Here is a 26585-nt window from a genome sequence, read left to right on the forward strand (position 1 = left end):
AGATGCCACTGCCTATGCAGAAACTGAAGACCATCTGATGCATAAAGTATTATATTCCATATAGGCACACCAATACATGGATCAAGAGGGTTGAAGTTTACCAGTGATGTCAAGAAACCATGAAATGCAAGGCATGTGACATTTCTATGCAAAGTCCAAATTTAGGTACCCCCACAAATATTTAAAATATAATAGTTTTTAATACCAAACAGTGGAAGGATTACAGGTAAAGTGTGCTTCATAAGGATGACAGGTATCATTGGTTCAGCTGATGGACAAAAGAGAACACCAAAGGAATGTAGTTATCAATAAGGTTTTAGGGCTCAATTAATAGAACACTCAAAAGATTAGAAAAAATTGAAACCACATTTTAAGAGATAATCTGTTCAAAGGCAAACAGTCATCTTGCTCTTCTGTAGGCTAAGTATGAGATAAATGAGTGGGTTATATCATATGGGCTCCCTATTAAGAGCCAATAAAATTTTCACACCCCCGTTCTAACTGCATGGATTCAGAAACGAGATCACACTGAATACAGTGTAACTTCACAATAACTGGATTTAGAAAGCAGCCTTAATCGGAAGGTATGTGTTAAAAAGGAGTAAAAAAATTGCTTCTTGATAGCCTGCCGATGCAATAAAATAACCAGAAGCACAGTACTTTGCATCATAACATGCCAATTGATCTCTCTGATCATGGATACTAACCCCAGATAATTAAAAACAAGTACTCTAGCACAGAGGTGAGGAACCAAATGTGGCCCTCTGAGACTATATCTGTCCCATGGGTGCACCCCCTCATTAGTCACACCCCTCACCAGACTTGCTTTACATCCACCTTGAGTCATCACCTGGTGTCCTTGAACTCTGATAATGGCTCTTGCCTGCCTGGATGGAAGTCTTAAAAATGAAAAACAACTTGTTGGCTACATTGCAGGGTGGCCATGTGTCCTACTTTGCTGGTGTCAGCCCTCTATTTGAAGGGCTCTCTGATCCAAGTCCAGTTTAAGGATAAAGAACCATAAGACCAGAGAACCAATCTAAAGCTGGGTGATAAGATTGTGCTGATCACTCAGAGATGCAACTGAGATGCTTTTTTCGCTTGAAGATACCCTCTCCAACTATTCCATGCTGCTGCCCCTTCCCCACTACCTCAGTCTGAACCATGCGTTTATGAGGCCTATTCCAGGAAGTAGGGGAAATGGGGAAATCAAGCCCAGATGTGGGACAACTATGTACATGTTTGTCTAGTCATGAGTCATGACTTTATCAATCCCCACTCCAGATGAGCCTCTGGCTATGAGACTAGTACATGGGTATTGGGTATGCAAACTAAGATCCGGGGGCCGGATCTGGCCCAATCGCCTTCTAAATCCGGCCCACGGACAGTCCGGGAATCAGCATGTTTTTACATGAGTAGAATGTCTCCTTTTATTAAAAATGCATCTGTGGGTTGTTTGTGGGGCCTGCCTGGTGTTTTTACATGAGTAGAATGTATGCTTTTATTTAAAATGCATCTCTGCGTTATTTGTGGGGCATAGGAATTTGTTCATTATTATTATTTTTTCAAAATATAGTCTGGCCCCCCACAAGGTCTGAGGGACAGTAGACCGGCCTCCTGCTGAAAATTTGCTGACCACTGGACTAGTACAATGGTGCCAGGATGGACAAAGATCAGGTTGATTTGTTTAATAGATAGGGCAATAGATACTGGTTATAATATAGATATGGAAGCATGGGAACGATTGTGGAATACAGATATACAGAATTCACAGCATGCTATGGTCTAAGAGAAAATTACATGAAAATGTTATAACGATGGTATCTAACAGCAAGTAAATTAGCAAAAAAGTATAAATCAATACTTTGCCACCTCATGAGAAGAGAAGACTCCCTGGAAAAGAGCCTGATATTGGGAAAGATGGAGGGCACAAGAAGAAGGGGACGACAAAGGACGAGATGGTTGGACAGTGTTCTCGAAGCTACCAACATGAGTTTGGCCAAACTGCAGGAGGCAGTGAAGGATAGGCGTGCCTGCCGTGCTCTGGTCCATGGGGTCACGAAGATTCGGACACGACTAAGTGACTAAACAACAACAACAACAACAACAACAACAACAACAACAAATAAATCAAAATCAAATAAATGTTGGAAATGTAAAGAGAAAGAAGGTTATTTTTATCATATGTGGAGGTCTTGTAGTAAGGTTAAAGCTTACTGGGGAATGAAATGATATATAATGAATTGAAAAAGATGTTTAAAAAAACGTTTGTAAAAAAAAAAATCCAGAAGCTTTCCATAGGACAGAACTACCCAAACTATATAGAAATTTATTCATGTATGCGACTACAGCGGCAAGAATGTTATTTTCCCAAAAATGGAAAGAAGTCCCAGGAAAAGAAGAATGGATACAAAAATTTATGGAAAATGCAGAAATGGTGAAACTTACTGGAAAAATAATAAATCAAGAAAACAAACTTTTTATAAAAGAATGGAAATGGTTTACTGAATATTTACAAAGGAACTGTAAACACTGGCAGGATTATTGTAACAACCTGTAGTTTTATAAGAGGATACATTTAAAGTAGACGAATAAATGATTAAGTTGAATAAATGTATTCAAAAGAATAAATGATTAAGTTGATTCGGAATATGCAGAATATATATATATATATAAAATTAAGGAACTGCAGAAAGGGGGAGAACACTCTCCCAGAAATGGCTCCTTTTATTCCCCCCCACCCCAAAGTGCTGGCTTCACCCCGCTCTGGTTATGGGTAGCTGTCTTGGTAGTCAATGAGAGAGAGGCTCCAGCCCTCTGGTGGAATTCTAATGCACTGTATCAGCAGACTCCGGGCTAGCTTAGCTGTCTTTCACACAGCCCTTCAAGTCTGGGGTGGTCAATATACAGTAATTTTCAGTGTATAAGACTAGGTTTTTAAACCAAAAAAATTGGTTTAAAATTGGGGCTCATCCTATACACGGTTAGTGCTGAGGGGTGTTTTCTTAATTTGAAGTCCCTCCTTATACATGGGGGCATCTTATACACAGAAAAATATGGTAAGTGGACATTTTTTCATTCAGAAGCAAAGCTCAAATGGTGCCACCTATTTTAGGAACAATACTTTGAAAATCATACAGTGTCATTCAAAACTGAATTCCTGCCTTCATCTATCCCAGGGGTCAGCAAACTAAGGCCCAGGGTTGGATGTGGCCCACCGGGCTTGTTAATCCGGCCCGTGAACCTTGCGGAAACTGCCCCCACTTGGTCAGTGCCCGCACTAAACTGGTGCGGCGTGGAGGCCTCGCCGTGCAGGGACTGACTTCAGTGATGCTGGTGCGGCTTCGGATTGGCCGCACAAAGCTCCTGCAGCCAATCCGAAGCTGCGGACGCCCCTTCTTTCCCATTGAGGCAGCCGCATGTGGCCAAGAGCCGAGGGGGAGGAAGCAGCAGCAGCAGCAGCAGCGGGGAGGCTGCCTCTGCCACCCAGGTCAGCGGCATGGGGTCTGTGCCCTGCGGACCCCAGGCAAAGGCAGAGGACAACAACCCTGCCAAAGACGAGGCGGCATCGGCATGAGTGGCATCGGTGGGGGTCCTTTTGAGAGAGGGGGGTCCTTTTGGGAGGGCATGTGTTTTCGGGAGAGGGTGGGTCTGGCCCCCCACAAGCTCTGAGGGACAGTGGACCTGCCCCCTCCTGAAAAAGTTTGCTGACCCCTGATCTATCCCTACCTTCATGGTGCCACCTAAAGGAGGTCTCTTTATCCTGCTGCATTGCAGAAGAAGAAGAAGAGGAAGAGGAGGAGTTTGGATTTGATATCCCACTTTATCACTACCCGAAGGAGTCTCAAAGCGGCTAACATTCTCCTTTCCCTTCCTCCCCCACAACAAGGGTCAGCCTTTGATATCAGTAGATACTTGTCAGAAAGTATTGCCATTTCCTGTCAGACGATTCTGATGCTGACTATTTAATCTTTGCAAAATTAGACACAGTGCAGTTATTTCTAAAGTAAAGGCTTTGGGGAACTACAGGCACATTTGCAAACTACATGCACCCTGCTTTAACCAAGGACACAATGCAACCTAGTATATTGGCTTCAGCATAATGTTTCATTCAAGCCTATATTCAGTAAGGAAGGTGACCCTGTGGGTGACAGGGAAAGCCACTATCTGTGCTCAAGGCCCATGGGCACCATTGCTGCTGACTCCAATATGTTCAGAAAATAGTAAAGTAGACATGACATCAAGAGGAAGTTATTATATATGTCTCCATACTGAATTTGATGCAGATAGATATATGACAATCAAAAACAGAATGTGAATTTAGTCTAGATAACACGGAAGTGTTAGTGAGAAGTGTTAACTTGTAAAGTATGTTTAGAAAAAGCTCTCATGAAATGGCAGTGATTTAGAGTCTAAGAGAAGGAAATCACAGTGTCTATTATGTTGTGTTTGTTTAGCAGATTTTGATCCAGTCATACAGTTGGTATGACAAAACATGCTAGATGAGAAAAGGCTAATGTGTTTTAAAACAAATAATAAAGGAAGCACAATTATAAACCCTAACTGCCTAGGAAATTGGAAAACTGAAAACAAGAGTAGTGGCCCATTACAGTTAGGAGGCCCAGTGATAAGGCTATCTCATATATGTGGGTTAATTAACAACTCATTTGAATCCAACCCCACTCTTTACAATTGCTGCAGAATGACATTATTGCAAAGAATCTGGTAAAATGTGGATTGGACAAGATAACTGTTAGGCAAATTTGTAGCTCATTGACTAACCAAACCCGAAGAGTACTCACTAATGGTTCCTCATTATCCTGGCAAAAACTGGAAAGTGTGGTACCACAAGGTTCTGTCTTGGGCCCATTATTCTTCATCATCTTTATAAATGACTTGGATGAAGGTATTTAGGGGATGCTCATCAAATTTGCAGATGACACCAATGCCACTGAAGACAAAATCAGGATTCAATATGACCTTAACAGATTGGAGATCTGGGTCCAAACTTGCAAAATGAATTTCAATAGGGACAAATGTAATGTTCTGCTCTTAGGAAGAACCAGATGCACAAATATACAATGGGGAACATCTGGTTTGCCAGTTGTACATGTGAAAAGGATCTAGGAGTTTTAGTAAGTGCTTGTTTTCTGGCAGTACTCAAAGGTACACAGTACTGGCACCTTCAAAGTTGGAGACAGTCCAACTTACAGCCTGTCAGGGACTGGCCAGATGAGGAGGAGTGGTGGAGACCACCACCCCAGGAAGTTTCTGGGCAGGAGGCAGATGAAGATAGTATGGACCCAGATTTGTAGTGGGGGCAAACAAGACACACCCCAGAAGAAGAAAAAAGCTGCAAAATAATGGAGGATGAGGAACAGGAACAACCTAGCAGATGCTCTAGTCCTGAACAGAGACAGGAGTCAGAAGTGGTAGAAACAGTACAGCATACAGCTGACACCATGTCACTCGAAAGCCTGGTAAAGCCTCCTCCTTCTCCTACAACCAGATGCTCCCTTTGTATCTTAGAGAAGAAAACCAAACAGAGACAGAAAGATTCCTTTGCCGGCCACCGTAGGCAGCAGGAGGGGTTTGGAAGCTAGGAAGTACTGCAAGGGGGGGGGGTAGAGTGGGCACTCTGAACAAAGTCTCAAGATTGAGGGACCATATTTCATGGTCTCTGTATTTATGTTGATTTAAATAAAAGAACTGGAAGAAGCTCTCTGCGTCTCTGATTTCACTAGGCAGTTAGCCAGTGAGCTCGTGATACAGCCCTGTCCCGTTGGCAGGGCTTGATGGGAGCTGGAGAGCAGGAAACCAGAGGCATTGTTTTGGGCTAGGTTGCTGCTGCTTCCTTACTCCAAGTCAACATGAATGGAGCCCCCAAAAAGCCTGGGAGGAGTCCATGGGCATAGCCAAGGGGGAGCAGCTCCCCCCCCCCCAGATAAAGTAAAACAATAGAAATACTTAACTGACCAATCACATCTGTTCTCTTTCCCCAACAAAAGTCCTGCCTCCCCCACAAAAATCCTGGCTACGCCCATGGAGGGGCCTCTCTCCTTAGCCTGGTGAACACCCTGGTGATGGCTCAGACCACCCCAGAGCCTCCACCCTCCAGCGCTATTCCTGGACTCCTCCCCATCCTCTTGGTGGTGAAGGAGAGGAAAGCTTCATGAGCACTGAGCAGGACCCCCTTTCCCAGCCCCCGCCATCCCCCCTGTTGGGCTAGTGGCAGCGAGATGGCCTCCCCCATCCCAGCCCAATCATTTCCTCCCTGCTTCGCCTTGCCCAGCTTCACCAATACCCAGTGGCCCTGGTACCAAGGTGAACCTCTATTCTGCCTTGGTCAGACCACACCTGGGATAATGTGTCCTGTTCTGGGCGCCACAATTTAAGAAGGATGTTGACAAGCTGGAACGGGTGCAGAGGATGGTGACCAAGATGATCAAGGATCTGGAAAGCAAGCCTACGAGGAGCAGTTGACAGAGCTGGGTATGTTTAGTCTGGAAATGAGGAGACCGAGTGGAGATATGATTTTTGTTGTTGTTCAGTCGTTCAGTCGTGTCCGACTCTTCGTGACCCCATGGACCAGAGCACGCCAGGCACTCCTGTCTTCCACTGCCTCTCGCAGTTTGGCCAAACTCATGTTAGTAGCTTCAAGAACACTGTCCAACCATCTCATCCTCTGTCGTCCCCTTCTCCTTGTGCCCTCCATCTTTCCCAGCATCAGGGTCTTTTCTAGGGATTCTTCTCTTCTCATGAGGTGGCCAAAGTACTGGAGCCTCAACTTCAGGATCTGTCCTTCTAGTGAGTACTCAGGGCTGATTTCTTTGAGAATGGATAGGTTTGATCTTCTTGCAGTCCACGGGACTCTCAAGAGTCTCCTCCAGCACCATAATTCAAAAGCATCAATTCTATGGCGATCAGCCTTCTTTATGGTCCAGCTCTCACTTCCGTACATTACTACTGGGAAAACCATAGGAGATATGATAGCCATCTTCAAATATCTTAAGGTCTGGCACATTGAGGATGGAGAAAGCTTGTTCTCTTCTGCTCCGGAGGGTAGGACCTGAACCAATGGATTCAAGTTACAAGAAAGGAGATTCTGACTAAAATAACAGGAAAAACAGTAAGAGCTGTTTGACAGTTGATCAGACTCCCACAAGAGGTAGTGGACTTTCCTTCCTTGGAAGATTTTAAGCAGAGGTTGGATGGCCATCTGTCATGTATGATCTAGTTGAGGTTCCTGCATTGCAGGGGATTGGACTAGATGATCCTTGGGATCCCCTCCAACTCTACAATTCTATCATCCTATGATGTACAGAGGATTCAGGAAAGATAGCAATATAAAATACAGGATAACATTATTCTTCACTATAAATAGTTTCCCATAGGTAGCTTGCCCAAAGGGAGACTAGTTTATACACACTGCAGATTAATGGTGTGAAATTCAGTCCAAAGAGAATGTCTTCCAGCACTTCTAGGGGAGTGGAAAAAAACAAATCCAGCGTGTGGCTTGTTTCACGTATATGGCTAGTTATTATTGGAGATATCTCCATGGTTGTCATGGAGGCCATGAAGTCCCAAGCTGACCTTAAAAGAGTCAAGTCATTGCAGAAATGGTGAGGGTGTTTCTTAACAAGCTCTTACAGGATAGTTGCCATCATTATACACTCATGTGAATCACACAAAAGAGCTGGATGTTTTAAAAATAAATTATTATATTGATGATGACAACGTTTTATACAGAACCATTAGTGTACATAGTGGCTAAGTTACAAAGACATGTAACTTGCCTTCTAATATAGACAATGAGAAAAATGACAGGGGAAGGGAAGGGAAGGGAAGGGAAGGGAAGACTGTGGGCAATGTAATGGACATAGCTGTCAACTTTTCCTTTTTTTGCGGGAAATTCCCTTATTCCAGCGCCATTTCCCACTGGAAAAAAGGGAAGGTTGACAGCTATGGCCATTTCCCAATGCAAAGAAAGGAAGGGTGACAGCTATGAATGGATTCTGATGAGGATTTAGGGCAAAAGGTTGGTTTTGAGAAGGGAAAGATCATGTACATGTTCACAATGGGCATTGCATGCATAGGGAAACACTTTCTTCTTGTTCTCATTCCAGAAAGCTAGTTGTAGATATTAGCGGTACTTCATTTTGGGGACCAAGCTTAACTATGGCTAGGGTTGCCAACTGACCAGAGGAAGTACAGTGGTACCTCGGGTTAAGAACTTAATTCATTCCGGAGGTCCGTTCTTAACCTGAAACTGTTCTTAACCTGAAGCACCACTTTAGCTAATGGGGCCTCCCGCTGCTGCTGCGCCGCCAGAGCACAATTTCTGTTCTTATCCTGAAGCAAAGTTCTTAACCTGAAGCATTATTTCTGGGTTAGCGGAGTATGTAACCTGAAGCGTATGTAACCTGAGGTACCACTGTAGAAGCCTTTGCTTGCTCTTCTGTTTTGAATAGCAGCTATAGAGATCAGTGTGTGAGGCATTTCACAGCATGAAGATAAACTATCACCTCATAATATCTGCACATTAAACTGCTGTTGAAGGTTCAAAGAGACAGGGTCAAAGGCTGGAACCCTAATGTTATATTTATGGTAGGTGTTGCCAGGAATGTACAGCATATGGAAAAAACAATATAAATGAATGAGTTTACTTCTCATCTTACTAATGCCTTAGAGATGCTCAGACTGATATATACCGGAATAAATAAGCCAACAAAAATAATAGGTATGGTTATTTAAATATTTGGCACATTGGTCTCTGCAACACCCAGGCATAACCGTTATATATTTGTCTATAATGCCAAGCACATTTGGCTACTCCATGAGCACTAGTCTCACATTGCTCAAGTTACATATTTCAGCCAAGCACTATGTATTTTTTTAAGGGCACTGCCAATTGCCACGTGGTAGGAACCTCCCCCCCTCCCCAAGATTGGTTTTCTGTACTTATTTACTCAATATAAGCCTCAATGAAATCCTCACGGTTTACCCTCTCACATAGGGTTGCCAGCCCCTCAACCAGTAACTGTGCCTTTCTCCATGTTGTGAAAACAGATCAAGCTGTTGTTAAAGCTAAAAGGGCAACCCTATTCTCAAAGGATGGTTTTTTGGCAAACAAGCGGTCCAGTCTCTGCCCAATGCCTATGATTTCTTTGGGCTCAAGTCCAGAGGCAGCTGGTGGTAAAAGAGAGCAGGTAAGCACCTAACCCAACTGTGCACTTGGCAACCCTAACTCACTGGCAGTAATCTGAAGCCCTGACAAACGGTCCTGATGGGGGGAAATGGCACACACGCAAATTGTCTGGGTCAACTCTGCCATTTGGCAAGTGGAATGATGCACACAAAATAAGCCCCATTCCTGCCCTGAAATATGATAAAATATGCTATTTACTTAGTCCCAGCAAGTAAGCCAATAGAAGTATCTTAATTCCTGTTGGGTATCTGGGAGCTGCGGCTAAGCCTCAGGCATAAGCCCCAACCCCAGACATAACATTTCTTAGACAGTGAGGTCGCCACCCCTTCATCTCAGCCTCTCATGGCCCCGCTTTCCCCCAAGTGTCGTTGATCCTTCTAAAAATAAGAGGCTCGCCATAAAATGTCATCTGGTGGAGCTGGCGGGGAAAGAAACAGACGAAGGTGGTGCTGGGGGCCCAATTAACAACAATAGCAGCCCTGCCCTAGAGGACCGATAAAACGAGACCGTGTTCCTCGCGGCCATTTAAGTAGCGGGGTGCGGTGGGGGAAACGGCTTGTTCCTCACGCTGTTATTGCTGCTGCGTTGCAGTATAAAGGCAGCGCAGTGGATCCGAAGGGTATTTTTTATTACTTTCCTGGGATTTCGTTTCGGGGCGGAGGGGAGCGTGGTGCGCGCAGAGCAGCAAGCGAGAGAAAAGGTCCGCCATATTTCTGCCTTACCACGCCCGGGGAGCCGAGCCGCTCAAGTCAGGCTGGCGACACACATCGTGCAGGCACCACAGACAGACAGACGGCCGGCCGGCCTTCTTTCCCTTCCTCCCTCCCGCTCCGTGCCCACCCCCATTTTCTTACAGCAAGGGAAAGGCGGCACCGAGAAAGGAAGAGCTGCTCCTCCCTGGCCAGACCAGCGGCCAGAGCCGCCCTGGGCCCCGGGGAGGGAGCCCCACTGCCGAGGAGCTTCGGAGAGCCCCCCGGAGGCTCCAGCGGGTTCCGGCCCTTGCCGACCCCGCCCCGCGCGGACAACCTCGGGCGGCTTCTCAACGCAGGCTGGGGCGAGGGGAAGGCGGGGTGGGCGCTGCAAATGTGTGTGTGGCGCTCGGGGGAGGCTCCGTAGCGCTTCGCTTTGCCAGCCGCAGGCGGGAAGGGCACGTCGGGGTGAGGCAGCTTAGAGGGGGTGCCATTGGGAGGAGGAGGAAGAGGTCGGCGGCGGGGCGGACAAAGAGGGTGTTGCTGCTTCCCCACGACGGTCTTTTCCTTTCTCTTGCTGCCACTGCCGCTGCCGCTGCTTCCCCCGGCTGGATGTTTCCCCTGTTTGGTGCATGATCGGGAGAGGAGGAGGAGGAGGAGGAGGAGGAGGAGTGGGGGGGGGGGGAGAGCCGCGCGTGTATCCAGAGGCGGCGTCGGGGGGCGGCGGCGGCGGCGAGGAAGGCTGTGCTCGCCGACGGCCGGAGAGGTGGGGTGCGCGTGGTGGATGTGTGTGAGCGCGCGTCTCCGCGTGTCGGCGGCGGCGAGGTCTCTCGCTGGGCTCGCCTTGCTCTGCTCTTCCCGGGAGTGAGGCGGAGGCGGAGAGGCGGCGGCGGCGGCGCAGGCGGGGTGCTCGCAGATCGAGAGCAGCGGCAGAGGCGGCAGCGGCAGCTGGGCTTTCTTCTTCTCCTTCTTCTTGCGTTCGTGGCTTTGTGTCGCGCGGGGCGTGCGTGTTTTCGGGGTGGGGGTGGGGGCTGTGCCTCAACCAGTTAGGAAGAATGACTCTGGAGTCCATCATGGCGTGCTGCCTGAGCGAGGAAGCCAAGGAAGCGCGCCGGATCAACGACGAGATCGAGAGGCAGCTCAAGCGGGACAAGCGGGACGCCCGCCGGGAGCTCAAGCTGCTGCTGCTGGGTAAGTCTGGACCGTCGGCGCCCTTCGCCCCATCCCTGGGCGGCTGCTGCTGCTGCCCCCCCCCCGAATGCCTCCCCCCCCCTCGCCGCTCCTCCTCCATTGCTTTTTCCTCCCACACAGCAGCGGATGACGGCGTCTCTGTGCCTGCAGATTGGCGATCTGCGCGGAGCCATAGAGGAAATGCCCCCCACTTTGGGGTGTGTGTCTGAGACGCGTGAGCGAGCGCGCCACACGGGGGGGGGGGCGGTGTTGCTGGTGCTGGTGCACATTTTGGGATTTATTGTTCCGTACCGTTGTGTGGTAAACCAGCCCGCTGCCCCTGCTGTAGGAAATCAGATCCTGGTGGTGGGGAAGGTGTGTGCAAGAGACCGGGGGGGGGGGGGAAGAGAGAAGGAGACAAGCCAAACTCGAGTTCCCTCCCCCTTCCTGCTTCCCTTTCCCAACGGGCGCTTTGCGAGCGTCCATCGATGATGCTCATTCCGGGGGGGGGGTGATCATGGAGAAAAGGCGTGCGGCACCCCTTTGCTACCTTCCACATGCATGTCTGTCCCTCTCTCCCTGTGCAAATCAGACGCGTGTAGCGGGGCGAATGGCTACTTCTGGGTTCCTGGGGGGTGGCTCCGTGTGGAGTGGGCGAAAGGGAAGCCGGGGGTGCGGGTGGATGAAGAATGGGGGGGAGGGGAGCGGGAGAGAGACGGCGACTGAGATCGATGGCAAATGCGTGGTTTTTTTTTTTTGGGAGGGGGGCGGCGGCGAGGGAAAGAACCTGTCAACAAAGCTGAAGGAAAACGAGGAGGTGAGCGGGAGGAGTTGCCTTCCAGGATTGATGTTGACAGGGCTTAACATCTGCATTGTTGGGAGCGTCCTCCGCCTTGGGGGCATAGAGTGACTCCTCTTTCCCTGCCTGCCCCGTAGTTTTGCCTTTTGCTCTTAAAGAAAGGGTGGCCACACTTGGGATGGCAGGTTGGCTTTAATTGCCTGGCTCTGCATCCACCCACACCTTGTGTGCCTGTGAATGGCTGGCTTTCCCTGTGGAGCTTCTGGCTTGACACCAAATGCGCTTAAAGCGAGATGAATTAGAATGATTTAGAACAAAATCGAAAATTCTTTAACAGCCTTTGCCTTGCAAGTTGTCCTATTTTGGCAGGTATGGAGAGGGCTTGCACCCTCTTGTCACAGCGCTCTTCGTCAGAAGATTCCAGGGCAGTATATAGAAGTATAAATGAAACTATTCACACAATATCTGTGCTGCTTCACGACTGTGAAAATCTGGACTGTTCAGGTTTTGTGGGACTGCAGCAGCACTGTTAGTTGAGAAGGTGTGGTGTTATAAAACTGGCTACCATGTGTGAAAAGCATGAATGGATTATTGCTTTATTGAAGCCCTTCTCTGCTTTATACATAGAAGAAGCAATTGAATCTAGGATACAGCTTGTTTCAAGATTCAGTAAAATTGATTCGCAATTAGGAAAACAATAAACTTTATAGTCAGTGATTGCATAGCCATGTACACATATCCATTTTGTTCTTATCTAATGTCTGATGTGTGGTAGTGAATGTGGAAAAGAACATAGTTCTGAAAAGAAAAGGACCCATACTTTTTGACCTCCATGTATTTGGGTTATTATTCAGTGCTTCATGGGAGGTGGATTAGAAAATAATGTGGGTGGGTGTGCTGTTGTAAAGAGACTGAGTTATAATTTGAAAACATTTATAGCACGTTGTTGCTATATTTGACTTAAGTATCATATAAACTGCAATCGTAGATGGAGTTATCATATAGATGGAGTTAGGCATGACCTGAAATTGGAGGAAATGTAGATTTTGAAAAGTGTGGATTTTGAGATTTAGGACACTGCAAACATGTGGTTTACATATGCAAATAAATTAACCCATGTACATGCTATTTGTGATAGAAAGCACGATCAGATCCTTGTAATAATTTGCTTATGCAATAGGTGGTTCAATATATAAATACTGTTGTTTGTATTTCAGTGTTGGTGAACATTAGGATTTTTTTTGGGTTCTCACATTATCTATATAGCAATGCCGTGCTAGTTTAAAATGGGAGTTTGTAGTAGTAGTATGGCTTATCTGAAAACTTGCATGGTTTGCCCAGTGTAAGTTTATTATATATGAAAAAATAGATGTCCTACAGTGAGAATATACTGCAAAATTCTTTGAAAACATTAGTTTTCCTCTTTCTTACTCATGTCTAACTAACAGATGCACTGTTCACCAGATGCTCCTGCTGAGCACTACACTCTCTAAACAAGCTTTCCTGAAATGAATTGATCTACTGCAGGGCTTAGTATATTTAGCAAACTGGTGGTTTCACAGATGTAGTTGAAATCTATGACTATGATGTTTATCTATGAATAGCAACGAGATTTAGCATTGTGCAATGCATTCATTCAAAGACAAATGGACCTCTCTGAGATTGATCACCCTTTCTGTGAAAGTTAAGACAATAAACCATCAAAGATGTGAGAAATTAACTTTTTCTTGCTGGATTTATTTTTGCAGCATCTGCAAACTTTCAGTAATATTTTGATACAACTGAATTTGCCATTCAGAAACAATGAGACTTACTTACTTCTGAAGAAGTGTGCATGCACACGAAAGCTCATACCAGGAACAAACTCAGTTGGTCTCTAAGGTGCTACTAGAAAGAATTTTCGATTTTGTTGAGACTTACTTACATTTAAGTAAATATTTTTAGGATTGAGGTGTCAGACTGACCAGAAGCATTCAGTTTGGTATTGAAGAGTTAGCTCAAAATACAGTGATGTCTTTTGTTTACTGCATTTCGTCAGAAACCTTTGGCTTGTATAGCTGTTTTATTGCCAGTTCCATCTTTTAAAAAATATATCTATATCAGTAGTATATCTTTAAATGCGTCTAATTATTTTCTGTTATGGTTTATTTATTAAATTTCTATGCTTCCCTTCATCTGAGGATCACAGGGCGGTTTACAATATAAAACACAAAAATACATGCCATAGTAATAAACAATAGCAACACTCCCAACACCCCTTTCACAGTTTAAAAGGCCATAGAAGTCCTGGGACGAGTGGAATCTTTTTGCCTGGAACCTCAAGGTATGTAACAAAGGTGCTAGGAAAGCCTCCCTGGAGAGAGCATTCTACAAGTGAGGAGTCACTGAAGAAAAGGCCCATTCTTGTGTTGCTGCCCTTCGGACCTTTTGCGAGGGAGCAGTGTTGGAACTTAGCTAGGCGCATTTTGCACCTGACTATCAGCTACTTGCGTCCAAGTGAAGATGCTTGGGTATCAAGATGGCAGCTGACATATACACTGTCTGGCTGGCACACAGCACACTCTTTCTCCTCCGCCATATCCTGTATGCCACCCCATGGGCATAGCCAGAATTTTTGTGGGGGGGGGCAGAACCTCAATTTCCTATGTATTGATTTCTATTGTTTTGGGGGAGGACCAGCTGCCCCTCCCTGCTCCCCCTTGGCTACACCCATGTGCCACCCTCCATGTTGGACTGCCCTGATCCTTCCTCCTACTCCTGCCCTGGCTTTGCAGGTGGCACCAAACCCCATAAATTGCTGACCCTCTCTTCTGAGTCACTCTCCTGGCCCCTTGTCTCCTCCACACACACACTTCAGAGCCCTATTAGTCCCTGGCAGATGATGATCACAGGTTTGGGGTTGGTTCATGTGGGTAGAGGTGGTCTTGAAGTATTGTGGTCCTGAGTCGTTTAAGGCTTTATAGGGCAAAACTAGAAACTAATTGGCAGTCAGTGCAATTAGGCCAGGATAGGCATTATGTGCTCCACGTGTCTTGTCCCAGTGAACAACTTGACCACTGAATTCTGCACCAGCTGAAGTTTCCAAACTGTCTGCAGAGGCAGCCCCACATATAATGTGTTTCAGTAATTTATGAGAGGCGGATTTTGCAATACATTATGGAAAGATGATTTGAAATGAAGTGCTTCATATTTTAGAAGGTGTTTGGATGTTTAAGTAATTATGTCTGTGAGATCAGGCACCTCAGAACAATGGTCTTGTGAACACCTGGTGGTGAAGCTAGTATGGATGCAAGAGCCTGGATGGAAGACCACCAGTATCCTATGTGTGGTATATGTGTTGCAAACAATTGAGTTTGTTGTTGCAAGGTTGCAAATTCTACATAATAGCCATTTGCTTGGTGGTATGCAAGAAGTAAAAATTGCTTCCTGGTGGCTAGGCAAGGAAAAATCACAAAACTGAGCTCTTTCTTTTAAGCATCAAATGACTAACATTAGATGTTGACAGGGCTCAATTTTCACTGCAATGACGTTTCTCTCTCTCTGGATTATCATTCTGCAAATAAATGCTCTACAGTTTTTCATATTGTATTGCAAGTCTTGTGCATGTTATATTCAAATTGTAACTTGCCTTCATGAAAATAATAAAAGGGATCTGTTTCTCATAGTCTCTCAGATATTGTCATTTAAAAACTTTTCTTCCAGTCTCCATATCTTCTCAAATTATAGGAAAAAGGGTAAGAGACCTCGTAATGAATGCATAAACCTCAGCCCCACCCCCACCACACCCAAATTCTAGGCAAATAATGACATAACCATTCAAAAATAATAACTAAGGGGTTATCACAAAATAAAAAGAATGTGGTCCTCTAATTCAAGTAGAACCAGCCATTCTCTTTACAAAAGGCCAGTGCATCCCACCATTTCTTGTTACCTAATTTACCGTATTTTTACATCTACAAGACCTTTGGGGACTCAATTTTAAGAAAATTAGGGGAGATGGCCCAAAGTTGAGCTTCTCCCCCCATGCAGCTGTGGGCAGGAAACACTCCCTAGATCGTTTACCGTGCGCAGCGGCATTGGGGGAAGTTGCGCTCCCGCCAACTGGCTGGCTGGCGGGTGCGCCGCTTGTCCCCCCCATGCCACTATCCGTGTATTAGATGACCCCAGCTTTTTGACACGATTTTTAAGTCAGAAAACCTTGTCTAATACATGAAAAAATATGGTATATGCTACTGTTATTGGGTTCAAAGTTAGTTTGTGGTAAACCTAAATTATTTTGTCTGAATAACTAAGTAAAATCAGTGACTAGAAGAGAATTCCAACAAAACGTCAGCCTTAATTTGTATATATTTCCAACGTGCAATGCTTCTGTCAAGTGCTAGAATGTACTGAAACACCATCTTATAATGGTTCTCTCTTACCTGATCTAAAAGGAAGGTATTCAGAGCCTTTTAGTGCATACTGATGGTCAAACACAATTCTTTAATTGTTATTGTCTACATTTATTCCCATATTTCCTTAAACTAATTGCCTTCTGTATCTTCCAGAGTTGTTAATAGCTGGTAAATTTTGAACAATAGCATTCTCAGCAGGGGTTCCCCCCATAATAAACGCTAGATTAAAATAGGAGTAGGGGGTCATAGTTCCATTACTGAAAATTTGCAGAACAGAATTCTTCAGTTGAAAACACTAGTATCATTGGGACACACTATTTAATTTCCTTTATAACTGTTTGAGCTAGAAACTTTTAGTTTTGAATGACCCCTTTGAATTTAATAGCACCATATTACATATGTCAAATTAGCTGTATTTCCACCAATTGCCTTTGTGCTCTGCTTGTAAGCAGGCGTCTGGTTGGTTACTGTGGGAAAACAGGATGCTGGACTACACGGACCTTTGGTCTGATCCAGTGCGGCTCCTCTCATGTACAAAATACTTCGTAAATGATTGTGGTAGAGAAATAGGAATGTCTTTGCCACTTAGTCCTAATTTCTATTTCTCTTTGGATATTTATCCAACTGAAGGGCATATATTCTCTTCTATGTAGAAACTAGATTTCTTGCCTGTTCCTATACTATGTGTGGCATTTGGCCTTTTAAACCAGCAGTTATAGTTGCATAGGGTGGCATTCAGTTAGGTTTTACTCAGAGTATAGACCCATTGAAATTACTGAACATGGCCATAAATTAAGCCCGACAGTTGCAGTAGGTCTGCTCTAAGTAAAACTTAGTTTAAGAGGGAAAAAGTTAGAAAAATTGGACAATAATTATGGTAAGTGTCATAACTTGGCAGTTTCAATTCTACGGCATTTCAACCAAACTGCTGTTTGGTTTACATTTTCATTTTATGATTTGAATAGGTGCAGCTGAGCTTTTGGTAGCCAGAGATACAAGTTGGGAAACACAGTATGCAAGGAATTTACATGCAACCCACGTGGAAATATATGGGAATTGCACATAGGTTTCACGGTGCTTGGTCAGAAGGAGTTGTTGTTAGATACTTTGGGTAGTTTAGATATTGTGCCTCTGGGTGAAAAACTCATTTGGCACCTAGATCACCATGTCAGGCATGACCTGAACTGGGTCACTCTTCAGAATTTGCCTAAGATATGAATGTATGTGGTAGATGTCAAGGCACAGTTAATTAGTAGATTAACACTTTTCACATAAGCCACATCTCTCTGCCCCTAATCATTGCATCACTTTATACAGTGGTACCTCATGTTGCAAACTGTCCCCCTTACAAATTCTTTGGGTTATGTGCTCTGCTAACCCAGAAGTAGATGCCCCTTATTGCGAACCTTGCCCCGGGATGTGAGCGGAAATCACGCTCTGGTGGCGCAGCAGCAGCGGAAGGCGCCATTAGCGGAAGCACAACTCATGTTACGAGCGGTTTCCGGTTATGAATGGACCTCCGGAACAGATTAAGTTCGTAACCGGAGGTCCACTGTATACAGAAAATAGTGGCACACTTTAGAAGTATGAAATCATTTGGGGGTGACTGGGAGCTGCTAAATTGTATAGCAGTTTACCGGTATATGTGGGAATATAATAGATTTGGAAATAACTTCTTTCATTTTGGGTTTCTGCACAAAAAACTTCCATATCTCCACAACTGAATACCCTAACAATGTGTAGCAGTTGTGAGATCCTTCATGGGTAGTGCGCTCATCTCTTTTCCTCACAACTTTCCCTTCTTGCTGACTGTTGGGAACAGACGTGCAGTGTTAGAAACCCAGATATATAAGCTAGGCCCCAAATGGCTCCTTAAACCAAGGTTACAGCTGCCAAAACAGAATGTCTAGTTGCTATTTTGGGGTAAGAGGGTTCTAAAGTCTTATTTTTCAAATGGTGGGCTGACTGTGATTGATTATCAGTTAAAAATCTGGCTATTTCAGATGACAACCTTGAGCTAGGTTAAGAACTTGGAGAATTTAAAGAAGAAAAGCCATTTGATCCATGGACAGTCTACATATATATTGGCCTATTCCTACCACTTTTTCTTAATGGTGCAACACAGGGTACCACTGTATTAGGCTTTAGGACTCTGAACCAGAGAGAGAGAGAGAGAGAGAAATCCCTGTTATATTCAGACTAACAGAGTTCTGATTTAAAAGAACAAACAGACATAAAAAAGCGGCTGAAACTATATACTTCGATGCCATGGCAGTGAGCAAGCATCACCTAATATTTTCCACTGAGATTTATTTCATTTTAATAAGAAATTTATCATGCTGCTCAGTTTTATTTTGAAAAAGAGTACACTTTAAACAAATACTTTTAACGTAACAAAGATTTTATTTTTTATATTCTAGGCTCTATCACCTTGGTATTCTTGCTATAAACATAGCATTTATAATTTCCTATTAAAGCCAAGCCAGGAGCTATTTAAGTATTATATTAAGGTGCTTTCATCATAAAAAAAAAGTGAATGGCAAATATCCCCACTGAACATTAAATTTAAATCACACAAACCTTGGGTTTTCAGGCAATTACATGCTTAATATTTGGAAAAGTCAGTAGTTTGGAGGTTAGTCTTTGCATGTTTAGTAAACCGTTTTATGGGATAGCTGCTCACTGCCTCTCTGGGCTCCTTTGGGAGGAAGGTTGGGATATAAATGTAAAATAAATACGCACATACCTTCATGGTTCTTCTGCATTTGATACTAAATTCCCATGTTGTTTTTTGCAGCATGTGCTTGAGTATGCACATGTAAATAATAATAATAGTAGTAATAAAATGAGTGTGCCTAAATTGCTGCTTGATGTAGTAAAATATGACAACATGCATCGAAAATAGTATATTACTTCTGTGTGCTAATCAGAGTGGTAAAACATGAGTGGAATCTTAAACTGTTGTGGGCAGGATGATGATGATGATGATGATAGCAGCAGGAGCAAGAACAACAACTATTTGTACCCCGCCCACCTGACTGGGTTGCCCCAGCCATTCTGGGCGGCTTCCAGTAGAATAAAAAAACATAAGAAAACACCAAATGTTAAAAACTTCCCGATACAGGGCTGCCTTCAGATGTCTTCTAAATTAGTTGTGTCATTCTTTATCTCCTTGACATCTGACAGGAGGGTGCTACCACCGAGAAGGCCCTCTATCTGGTCCCATCTTCCTTTTTAAAGAGGCAATTCTTTGGCACCTTAAAAACACCTTTTGGAATATGCAGGGCTTTTTTCAGCTGGAACTCACAGGAACTCTTTTCTGGCACATCTCAGGTGGGCACCATTGCCATTATAAGAGAACATGAGTGAGTTCATGGTTCTTGGGATCTTCTTGAGGACTTCCCATAGGCGTCTGGTTGGCCACTGTGAGAACAGGATGCTACACTATATGGGCCATTGGCCTGATCTAGCAGGCTCTTATGCTCTCTCCCGTCTCCCTCGGTGGAATTTAACCTGGTACACGATTCAGTATGGCCAGGCTTTCATCTCGGTGAGAATTTTCTAGACCTCGTAGCTATGGAGGGAACTAGGGAACAAACTGCTTTCCTGAAAAGTGGCAGAAATGAAACCTCAGCTGTTGGTAGGGGACAAAAGGGCAGCATTCCTAGCGCTTACAGTTGCACAGGGGAAAGGTTATTTCTGCAGTGCACTACCACATACTTGCCTCTGCTACCTGCCCTTATCCTTCATACCCTTCATATTTCATTGGGACATGAAAAATGAAACAGTTATGACTTGTCTATATGCATTGTTGTCTATAAGCATAGCGCACAGTGTTAGAAACTCTGATATATAAGTAATGTTAGAAATTAGCCTGGTGCGTTTTGTGACTGGTGCAGGTCCCGTTGCAAGCACGTGGAGATAGATCTCAGGTTGGTGTCAGATTGGTGACTGACAGCTCCACCTGGGTGCCCCCTCTAGCTTTCTTAAGCAGGTAAGCAGAAGAGCTCATTTATTGCATTTATATGCCACCTTTTCCTCCAAGGAGTACATGGCTCACCCCCTCCTCAGTTAGTCCCTACATCTTTAGTTAGTTTGAACAGAAATGAAGCTTCAGTTTGAATGGATCTGAAGCTTGTGCGTGCCCTGTGATGATTTTATCTGAATGCTGTTTCATTGATATTCTGTACTTCAATGTCTGTTTTAAGTTGCATTGTAGAAAGGCTGGCATTTTTCTGTGCACTCAACAATGTTAAATGTCAAATAAATATAGTACAGCATCAGAATGCTCTATATAGGGTCCATTAGGGTCCACATAGGATCATCATTTCAGTGGCTGAGATGGCTCACTCTCATGCTTTGCAGTATGTCTGAGCTGCTTGCCAGTAGCTTAGTATGAAGCAAAACTATTTTACTGTGGTATTACATAAAGAAATAGTGTGTATATTTTACCTAATCAGCAAAGGGGGCAGACAGGGGTGGGGGTTATCTGACTATAGCCTGCACATTGGGTGAGAAATATGCACTTGAGTTAGGAACTGCTCTTTCCTCTTTCCCCCATCAACTCTGTTGGTACTTCTGCCATGGGGATGGGGGAACCTCTTAAGGCCTCCAGTTTGCAATCTCAGCAACAATTTTCTTTTTTATGCTGTGAGAATAGAAGAATAGAACACTTAAAGCTATTCCCACATTTCTGGGTAAACTGGTGTCAGCCAGGAAGTCAAACAAAAGGTTTCCTTAGGGTGACTACTGACTTACAAGGCCAAAATGAATTTGAGCACAAAAAGTTGGAAGGATGCCATAATACCTTGATTTGTTTTTGTTCTAACCTCTCAAACTTGGGGTGGGGGTTGAAAAATGCCCAAAATACGCAACTCTTTTTAACTCAACCGCATTTCCCTTTGGCAGAGACTTCCATGTGCAGCTTTAGATTTAGGTTTGTTTGTTGAAAAATGAAAAGCTGTTTTCAGTGGAATTGTTTCATGAGAACTGGAAGTGGTGCTAATGCGGAGATGATAAAGTCAAATAGTGGAAATGGAGATCTTCTGGCGGTGCTGATAATGGAATATTCAAGAACCTGGTATTATTCAGATAATTGTTTTGTTGTAATTGGAAATCTAGTGGATTTCATTACAGCTGAGTCAGAAAACAAATTCTTTTGGTAGGCCTAAAGATCTTTTAGAGGTTCCACATGATGGGGAAAATATTGTGTTTTTGTTTTTATAGAGAGATCTGTGGTAATGTTTGGTTTTTGCAGTGTCTTTATGAAATGTGGGAACAAATGGGGGGAACTTTGAAATATATTTCTTTAACCCAGGGGTCAGCAAACCTTTTCAGCAGGGGGCCGGTCCACTGTCTCTCAGACCTTGTGGGGGGCCAGACTATATTTTGAAGGGAAAAAAATGAACGAATTCCTATGCCCCACAAATAACCCAGAGATGCATTTTAAATAAAAGGACACATTCTGCTCATGTAAAAACACGTTGATTCCTGGACTGTCCACAGGCCGGATTGAGAAGGCGATTGGGCTGCATCCGGCCCCCAGGCCTTAGTTTGGGGACCCCTGCTTTAACCTCTCCTTTGAAATTAATATATTGTTTTGTGTTGTATGCTACTTTTCCCATTTAGGGGTAGATACAGTGACTCAAGTTTTTATAAATAAATTATTGGGCTTTGGTTTCTGCCTTTCAGGTTTTCATTCATGTATCTTTGTTTGTTTGGTTTGCTTGACTTGTTGATTTGAATTCAGCCTCTGTTTATCATATCTATTAACTAGAAATAGTTCTGTTAGTCTGGAGTCCACAAATAATGACTGAGTGTTGGCCAGAAATTTAGCATTCGTGACAAGCATTGAAAACCTTCTGTGTACTAAGCCACAGGAGTAATATTTAAAAAAAAAAAACTGCTAGCAACACAGGAGGCCAAAGAGTGCCTCTTTCAAAATGGCGCCAATATGTGTATTGTACAATAATGCGGAATCAATATCTTGGTTCAGAGAAGTGCTTTCCATTACTCCCTGGCCTTGAATAATTCCCTCACTTGGCAGTACATACTACAGAAATGGACTTTGCCTCTGTTCAATAAGAAGTAGGGAAGCTGAGATGCTGTATACACTCTTATTTCTTTAAAGCACATTTGAGACACCACCTTTCCCTCAAAGAATTCTGGGCACTATAGTTTGTTAAGAGATGCTTGGGACTGTAACTCTGTGAGGGGTAAACAAAAGCTTTGAGGGAAACAATGTTCTGTAAAGGTATAGAATGCAGACAGCCCCGCAGGATACTGGAAAGAAAGATTGGTTACTCAACCCTGCCTAAATTTATGCATCTTGAATACAATAAGATTTTTCAGTGGTTTTGAACATCTAATGATGCAGCGTAACTTTTTAATGTGGTGCCCATAGTAATTTATTTGGCTAACAATCACGGAAGTTCAATTTTGCAGACTTCAAAAGCAGAGATCTTTAATTCTTGTGTAGTAGTGGTTTCCCCTTCCACAGAAATCCAGTGTGGCAATTTTTTTTGAGCCAAGAAATCACAAACAGTGATTGATTTTGTGTATGAGGTCATGGGACATAAAAGCTGTAGTATCTATCTGTATTCATTTGGGTTCTTGTGACTAGGAAATTGAGGGAGGATGACTGTTGAAGCAGCCTTGTAAAACTAGGTAGAGGTTAAGAAGAAGAATTTTCCAGCAAGTAAAGTAGTTCATCTGTTCTGATCCAATTTCCGTATTTGCATTTTTTATATTAAGGTTGTAATCATACGCACACTGTGCAACTTCTGAGTAAATATGAATAGGATTACATCAATCTCTTTATTATGGTCAATGGCCAGTATACTTTGTACCAACAAAACAAAATATAGAACCATAACAATAAAATCTGTATTGTATTATCAAATGCCAGGCTTATAAAGCAGAATTATAATTTTGCTAAAATTAGTCCCTGGCAAATTTGACATGCACAATATTTAGCCTGTAAATGTTAGCATGGGATGTAGCTGTGTTCTGCCCCTTTGCTGTAGGAGTTGTGTGTGTTCTGTGTGAGATCAGTGTTAACTTAGTGGTAGAGGGATTGCATTTAGTGGTATCAAATACCCTTGTTCCGTTAGCACAATGTAATGGAACTTGCCCCTCGACCTGTTGCAGCCTCCCCAAGTCTGCTGTGGAGGGTTGGGAGAGCCCCTGGAACAGATTGCAGGGGGAGTGCGTGGCCGGGAAAGGGATTGAATTTCCCTTGCACCAAGCATCAATCATTGTGCTAACGGAACATGAGACTTAGTGCTAGTTTGAAAACAAGCAGTGCTATTTGTCTAAAAAAAGAGGTGCCGGAACTCACCACGGACACTTCTTGTAATTGCAATAGTGCCCACCTGAGAGGTGCTGGAACTGAGTTCTCATGAGTTCCGGCAGAAAAAAAGCCCTGGATATAAGCCATTGATTTGGGGAAATCATCACACAACCAAGTGGTTGAGACAAAAAGTATTATTACCACAGGCCAGTTTCAGAAGAAAATTGATGTGCAAGAGATTCAGGTTTGTGACACCTCCATTGTTCTGAAGCGGGACAGTCACAGGAGGGACTGTATAGATGCGTAGATCAGTTGTACATAAAAGTCACGTTAGAAACTTAATAGGTAGATTCAGAAGGTTACTTTAACAGGCTCTTAAGCACGTTGATTTTGTTTAAAAACCCAAGTGTCAGTCTGTCTAATATGCAGTTGTGGCAGCTGCTTCCCCCCCCTTCCCTTGAAAACCCATTTTGGTTGTGTGTTCCTGCTGAGCGAGTTATCTATCTTACATTCTGCAAGTAGAAACTGAAATGTACTCTGACACAAGCTTCTGCGGACTGAGAGATAGCCTGCAAAGTCTCAGCTTTTGTTCGTAGCAAATGAGTCACCACAAGTTGACAGTTGCCATGGACACGGAAGGAGTAAAATACAATACCACAAACAGTATATTTGTAAGCACCAGCTCTAAGATTAGGAGGGATATAGTTCAAAATGGTTAAGAGGATATTTACAGACTTGCTTCTGTGGGTCATCAAAAAAGTGGTCAACAGCTATGTCCAGGGCATTGACCAGGTAAGCCCTACTACACCAGCACCTGCTGCACTGTTGCCAGATGTGGTACAGGAAGAGGAGTGGAATTGCTGATTTCAAGATTGGAGTAAGATGAGTGGCCTAGTTGCCACCTAATATTTACTTAGATCAGATTACCTTTGTTTCCAACAATGTCATCACAATATGAAAACAATATTTTGATCAGTATAAATCACATACAAAATTGGATCCTGACACCCAACTAGAACAAATCGGCATATTTTTCGCGCCATAAGATGCACCTAGTTTTTAGAGCAGGAAAACAAGAAAAAAAATGTTCTGAATCGCAGCCTCCTCGGGAGGAGAGCAATCCCTGCGGAGGCTTGGGAGGGAAGCTGCGCGCCCGCCAGCCATATGGTTGGTGGGGCGCAGCTTCCATCCCAAGCCTCTGCAGGGATCACTCTCCTCCCGCAGAGGCTGGGGAGGCTTTCCTTCTCCCCACTTTTTTCTCACCCTCCCCAAGCAGCACAGGCCCCTTTTCTAGCCGTCTCCTCTCCATCCCAAACTCCTCAGGTGACGTCTGCAGTTTTTCTCCTTTGCCCTCTACCATGACTCTCCACTCATGGCAACCTACCTCCTCTCCCTTCGCCCCACTTCTCGGTCCCCCTCCTCTCCATCCTCTTCCTCCCCTCTCTCGGCATCTGCCTCTTTTCGCCATGGGGGGGGGAGGGGAGGCCGTCGGCAAAGCCTCTCTCAAAGAGAGCAGCCCGGGAATCTGCACAGCGGGGTGAGTTTCCGTTTGCTTTGTTCCAGTTCCTGCCGCAAGTAAATAAATAGGTACCACTCTGGTGGGAAGGTAAATGGTGTTTCCATGCGTTCTGCCACTCATCACGGTGTTCCGTGCCATGCCCCTTAGTCGAATTCGACTGGACCTAACTGTCCAGGAGTCTTTGCCTTTTACCTTTACCTGGGAAGTACCACCCTGCTCTGCTGCAACTCCAGAAACGTGGTGTTGGCATTGGCAGCAGTGTTCAAAATTTGCAACCAAGTGAAGATGCCTGGGTGGCTCCTGATATTTCCACCATTTGGAGGTGCATGCCTGGGGATCATTGGATCTGGACTGTTTTCACACACTAGAAACACATCCTGCAGAATTCTATCAGTTATATTTTTCTCTGCACAATTGGAATGAATTTCAGGAACCAAAATGCTTTTTCTGTGCAGCCTGAGCAACAGCACTCACCATTAAGAAAAAGAGGTGGGAATAGGCCAATATATATGTAGACTGTCCATGGATCAAATGGCTTTTCTTCTTTAAATTCTCCAAGTTCTTAACCTAGCTCAAGGTTGTCATCTGAACTAGCCAGAAATTTAACTGATAATCAATCAAAGTCAGCCCACCATTTGAAAAATAAGACTTTAGAGCCCTCTTACCCCAAAATGGCAACTAGACATTCTGTTTTGGCAGCTGTAACCTTGGTTTAAGGAGCCATTTGGGGCCTAGCTTATATATCTGGGTTTCTAACACTGATTGGCGCTAATTTCTGGTGAGAAATCTTGTAAGATCGCTTGTACTCTGAGATCTCTCAAGATCTTGGTGAAAATTGGCGTTGAAACCAGTGTCATTTTCCCACTGGTTGCAGATGCACTCACCTTACCTTATGTTTGGGCTGGCCTGGACTTCATTCAGTGTAATCCCATAGATGCTTTCCTAAACTTAGGCACTTAGTACAGTGGTGCCTCGCAAGACGAAATTAATTCGTTCCGCAAGACTTTTCGTCTTGCGGAAATTTCGTCTTGCGAGGCACCGTTTCCCATAGGAACGCATTAAAATTTAATTAATGCGTTCCTATGGGGAAAAAAGTCCGGGGGGCCCTTCCGACCGTCACCGGAGCCTCGCCGCGCCGTGTTTTAAAGCTACAGGGAGCGAACAGCAGCACTCCCTGCAGCTTTAAAACACGGCGGGGCAAGGCTCCGGGGGGCGGGGGGGATCGCGCCGCCATTTTGGATGGCCGTGCGCGATCCGACGCCGCCCCCCGCGCACCGGATCCGCGCCGCGCCGCGTTTTAAAGCTGCAAGGAGTGAACAGCAGCACTCCCTGCAGCTTTAAAACACGGCGGGGCAAGGCTCCGGGGGGTGGGGGGGATCGCGCCGCCATTTAGGATGGCCGTGCGTGATCCGACGCCGCCCCCCGCGCACCGGATCCGCGTCGCGCAGCGTTTTAAAGCTGCAAGGAGCGAACAGCAACACTCCCTGCAGCTTTAAAACACGGCGGGGCGAGGCT

At 44.5% G+C, this 26585-nt stretch overlaps 1 protein-coding gene across 1 annotated transcript in view; it reads left to right on the forward strand.

The window, feature by feature from the left end:
- Nucleotides 1-10912: 10912 nt before the first annotated feature.
- The window catches only part of LOC117055240 (guanine nucleotide-binding protein G(q) subunit alpha), a 97567-nt gene continuing 81894 nt past the window's right edge, over nt 10913-26585 (forward strand). Inside the window, exon 1 of the mRNA XM_033164684.1 lies at nt 10913-11088. Within this exon, the coding sequence (XP_033020575.1) occupies nt 10953-11088 (136 nt within the window). The 5' untranslated portion in view covers nt 10913-10952. The remainder of the gene's footprint in view (nt 11089-26585) is intronic.

The sequence above is a fragment of the Lacerta agilis genome, chromosome 11 (assembly GCF_009819535.1).
Source record: "Lacerta agilis isolate rLacAgi1 chromosome 11, rLacAgi1.pri, whole genome shotgun sequence".
NCBI classification, from domain to species: domain Eukaryota; kingdom Metazoa; phylum Chordata; class Lepidosauria; order Squamata; family Lacertidae; genus Lacerta; species Lacerta agilis.